The sequence below is a fragment of the Sinocyclocheilus rhinocerous genome, unplaced genomic scaffold (assembly GCF_001515625.1).
Source record: "Sinocyclocheilus rhinocerous isolate Xijiao unplaced genomic scaffold, SAMN03320098_v1.1 scaffold638, whole genome shotgun sequence".
NCBI classification, from domain to species: domain Eukaryota; kingdom Metazoa; phylum Chordata; class Actinopteri; order Cypriniformes; family Cyprinidae; genus Sinocyclocheilus; species Sinocyclocheilus rhinocerous.
In genome coordinates, this window is record NW_015664206.1 from 208,272 (window position 1) to 213,680 (window position 5,409).

At 34.8% G+C, this 5,409-nt stretch overlaps 1 protein-coding gene across 1 annotated transcript in view; it reads left to right on the plus strand.

Annotated features, from left to right (window-relative positions):
- LOC107729987 (interleukin-6 receptor subunit beta-like) overlaps positions 1-5,409 on the plus strand; it is a 22,980-nt gene that overhangs the window by 3,952 nt on the left and 13,619 nt on the right. The window contains exons 4-5 of the mRNA XM_016540729.1: positions 3,192-3,370; positions 4,147-4,295. Coding sequence (XP_016396215.1) covers positions 3,192-3,370; positions 4,147-4,295 — 328 coding nt within the window. The remainder of the gene's footprint in view (positions 1-3,191; positions 3,371-4,146; positions 4,296-5,409) is intronic.

Consider the following 5,409-nt stretch of genomic DNA (forward strand, 5'->3'; position numbering starts at 1 on the left):
AAGTAATATTTTTTTAGTTCAAAAAATTGATAAATATAAATAGTTTTCATTAAGAGCTCAACTAAAGCATATTTGTTTTGACGAATGTAAAATATCAAGGTTAGATTAACTCATTAAGTTTATATCATGACCACGCCTCCTCACACTGGTGCTGCGAGTCCATTAACGACACCATTTTGTCACCGTGATTGTGTGTGAATTCAACGAGCTGTGGATGAGAAGGTGGAAACTTTGTTTTAGATAAGTTAGGTGTATGGACGTTATTTTCCGCCATTTACCTTTTTTTCGCTCTTTCTTTTCTTCGAGAGACCGTTTGTGATTGGTGAAAATTGTTGTTTGTTTAAACGACGGGACATTTCTCATCTGTTAGCTAACATTAGCTAGTTTTCTCACGCGCCTGCAGCGGACAAAACCGCGCTTGAATGCACACCAGTAAAGTTCTTAAGGCATTTTTATAGAAGTTATTTAAATATCCTAATTTAACTAAGGCATAGTCCTGGCTTAAAGGGGTCATATGATGCGATTTCAATTTTTCCTTTCTCTTTGGAGTGTTACAAGCTCTTTAGCATTAGGATTTGGTTGTGTGTTCTTGAAATCAAACAATTGTCTTTGTCTTAAGAAAAAGTCAAACAGTTCCATCTGGTATCTGAATATTCAGTCTGTCTTCATCATGAAATAATGAAACCATCATTACCCCATTCTGGAGAATGTGTGTTATGTTAGACAGGGTGCTTCATGACCCAAAAGGGTATGTTTGTTGTGTTCTCCACCTCCGCATGTCTTCATCTCATTGACCATAACTAGTATTTAGGATGACCAGGACTGTTAGGCAAGGCAGGGCATGTTTATTTATATAGCACATGTCATACACAATGGTAATTCAGAGCGCTTTACATAAAAGAAAAGATGTCTGTGAAACCCTGTCTCTATGTTCAAACATGGAAGTTATACAAGAACGAAACAATGTCATTGTTCACATCAGGCATGTACATACATTTAAATTAATTTATGCACTAAAATGTACACTTATGCCACAGCAAAAAAATTTTGCTCACAGCAAAACTCCAGATCAGCTGTATGTCATGTGGGTTAACTGAGACCTGTTCTGAGGAGGATCACTTTATTGACTGGCACACTGCACAATTAAATGTAAACCCTTAAGTCAGATGCCCTTATAAAGACTGTAACTTTAATGTTTGCTCTTCACAGAAAAGTTGTCAACGACAAGCCTGACATAACCCAAAGACCAGCTCTTTTTACAGTAAACCAGGTACGTATAAGTGCATTCATCCCATGTTGTATTTGCCATAATTACAAGATTCCAACTTGGAAAAAGAAGAACTCATAATTGCCATCTGTAATCTGGGAGTTTTCTGAGAGCTTCTAGTTGTACCACGTGACTGTACCTGACTGCTGCAGATTAATTTAGGTATGATAGTGTTGCCATAGAAACGCACAGTTCCCAGTCCAAGGACATGAACAGCTCTATGTAGAACACAGTGTGAACGCAGCATATGATCTTGAGTATTTGACAACAGCATTATCTGACTGACTTGATAATATCTTTATCGAGCTGTTTCTTCCTCTGTTAGGATGCTGCTGACAAGACAGACTCCAGTAAGAATCCTCAGTGTTGATCAAACAAGTCCACATCTAACCCAGCTAGAGTGGGAATCATCTTGGAAAAAACTATGTAATGGATGAACCTTCTATGTCCATTTTTTCAGACTGATTTATGCCCTGCACCTGGACTGTGTATGAAAAGCACTTTATATTTTATTCAGCAGGTAATGCTCAACTTCGGGAAAGGTGAGTTAGCACCTAAAATTCAGTACTGCCAATATTGTGAACTCAGAGTGGAATAAAACCATATAGTTTTGATGCCGTTTGTTGTGATTCTGAGATAAACTGTTTTATGTTAGTTTGTTAAACTAGTTTTTTCATGTTTTATGGGGAAATGTTTTCAGATAAAAAATTCATGTTTTGTTGTGTTTTTAAATTAACATTTGGAATTGAATTAAAATAAAACAGAAAATTGCATGAATGTTCCTTTATTTGTTTGCTTTTTTTCTTATTTTTTTAGTTTACCAAATTGGAAAAATAAAACAACTGATATAGATTTAACTTGGAAATTACACTGAAAAATGTTTCATTCATCCAATTTAAAAAAATTAGGGTAATGATTCACATCTGTATTTTTTAACTTGAGCCAATGAAAAATAAATAACTTGTCCTAAACAATATTTTCTATGTCTATGAAAATTATAAAAAGAAATTTCTTTGTTTTGATTGAATCTATATTTTTTTGTTTGGATCAAAAAATTTAATTTAAATTAATTGACTTTCTTCAACAAGAAAAATATACTTTGTGCCAGGTTTTATAAAATAGTTTTCATAGACATAGAAAATATTGTTTAGGGCAAGTTATTTCTTTTTTCATTGGCTCAAGTTAAAAAATATAGATGTGAATCATTACCCTAAAATTTTTTAATTGGATGAATTAAAAAAAAAATTCAGTGTATATTGTAATACATTTTAAATAATAGTAATAATAATGATATATTTAAGGGAATTAACTTTGCATATTACTTTACTGCTGATGTTTGATTCAGTAGGTTTCTTGTGTTTTAGTGCTTTGATTGTCGTAGCTATTGTCAACCAACATGCACATTTGTACCGATCATTGAAACTGATAATTGATAAGCATGAATGTTTCCGGAAACATGTTAAAGTCCATTAACTCAAGTCTCATGCATTGGGAAGTCACTTCACCTTTAATTTGGTTTTTCATTTGAAATTCATCTACATATACATCAATAAACACCCTTTTATCATTTTTAGGGGATTTACTGATCTTTTTATTAGTTTAAGTCTACTAACTAACTAACTTGTTATCTTGATTTGAAAGTAGTTACCAATCTGTCAGTATGGTTTTGAGTAGTTAGAGAACAGATAAAATCAACAGGTGGTTTAAATTGCCAAGCACAAGTTCAGTATTCATATTGACTCATTGCAATGGTTTTTGAAGCAGCTTTATTTGCTATGTAGTCCTTTGCAGATGAAACAAGTTCTTGATGTTGCACTATAGGTTCTTCAGATCAGTGTTTTGGTTTCTGGGTTCTTTAAAGCACCGTTCATTTTATTTGCAAGCATGTAAGTGAGTGTGAATATTCCTGTGTTATTCTGCCCAGAACCTCTTGTGATAGTAAACACAGCTTCATCCCGGTGGGGTTCTGTAAAACCAGAGGCTCTAACTGCTACGTTCAGCCCATTGATTCAGCATTACACTGTTTCTGCGCAGATGTGCTGGCGTCCACACGCAATGGAGCCATACGCTCACCGTCGTATTTCTTTAATGGGGTCAATGCAGGTACTACACATCACAAAACAACATTAACGTGCATCCAACGAATTCTGTGCAGATTGTAGCAGCTGTGTTCACAATAGCATACAACCATGCTACTCCTTCCATTTCAGGGTGAATACTATGTATACTAATTTCTATTATGCATATAATACCCAGATGACCTATACAACCGTCAGTAACAAATCAGCATATTAGAATGATTTCTGACTGATCATGTGACATTGAAGACTGGCGTAATGATGCTGAAAATTCAGCTTTGCATCACAGGAATAAATTCCATTTTAACATATATTCAAATAGAAAATATAATAATATTGACTGTATTTGATCAAATAAAAGCAGCCTTGCAGACCCTAAACTTTTAACAGTAGTGTATATATTGTAGATTTGTAGCATGCTAATGTTTGAAATGTTTGTGACTAATCCTTATCGGTTATTCACATTATTTCACATGCTTAAATGCATACTATTAATAATGCAGTGTGCAGTACACACAGTAAGCAGTATGCTAGTATTCCATTCTGCCATTGTAACAGGTCAAGTTGTGACAACGCAAACTTTCATATTATTATTGCTTTCATGTTGGTGACACCTACCTAAAAAATTTTCTGTAAATGACTCATTTCCATCTATTGTAATGTTTACAGTCATTTTTCATCATGCTTTGTACCTAAATCCATTATGCCAAAGGCATTTCATACCTGACCACAGTAAACAACCTGTAAATAAAACGTAAATTTTCTTTTGTCTTCTCATTATGTTTTCTCTCTCTACTGCAGTGAAACTTCCTCCTCCACAGATAAAAGCTCTCAAACCATCAGAGAGAAGGTCTGGGTGTTTGCAGGTGATCTGGAGAATGGCTGAGAGCTTTCCCAAGAATGAGAAAGTCTACATACTGCTCCAAATGGAGTACACGACACACAACCAGGTTTGTACATATATGACTAAAATATAACAGCTATAAGAGAGATAGTTCACCTAAAATTCGCCTAAAATTACAATTCTGTCCTCATTTACTCACCCTCATGTCTTCAAACGTAAACTTATGATTATGACTTATATTTCAATCTTTTTCTCACACAAAGCTGTTGTTTGACCTCAGAAGGCAGATTACAGTGCATGAGTCATTTAGACAGCTTTTGTGGTGCTTTTGCTCTAAAAGCTTCATCAAAACATCTCCCTATGTCTTCCACAGAAGAAAGTAAACAATGACAGAATTTTTATTTTCAATAAGAAGTGCACTTAACTGTACTGAATGTGCACTTGTAATGTACCTGTACATCAAGTCTTAAAAGCATTAAAAAGCGAACTGTACTTTCAGATAATATAATATTAATGAAATAAAAGACCACTTAAGTGTACTTAAAAAGAGTTCACTTTCATGACTGCATTAAGTACACTTTTAAAAAGTATTAAATTAATACTTTTACTTTACAATGCACTTTAAATCATTGTTTTAATCATTTATCTTGCTTAAAAGGCATACTTACTGGGATGAGTTGACTAACATACTAAATCACATGTAAAATATTGATTACAATTTGAACTGAATTTACATTTGAAGTTACATTTGAAGAATTTACATTTAAACTGTACTAAACTTCATCTTTACAAATGTGTGATTAAAAATATAGGCTTATTTAATTAGATGACATTCATGTTTCAACAGAAATTACAGAAAACACAAGTATATATTAGTTACCATAAATGCTTATCAGTACGTTCATCAGTACACGTTACTATATTGGAAGTAATTATGAAATGTGAAGAAGCAAGTGTAACGGAGGCCAGAGAGTAGGTGCTGTAAAACCTCACTCCCCTGATCTCAAGAGACGCACTAGCGACTGACACTGCAGTCTTTAGCCTCCTTGTTAGTGCGTCCGCCTCCCATGCGGAGACCCAGGTTCGAGACCCACTTGGAACAAGAACGAGGTGTGGCGGTGAGGACCTGGGAGAGAGGGGTTACATTGGTGCCGTGACCCGGATGGGAGTGTGGTTTAGGGGGGTGAGTGTAACGGAGGCCAGCGAGTAGGTGCTGTGCA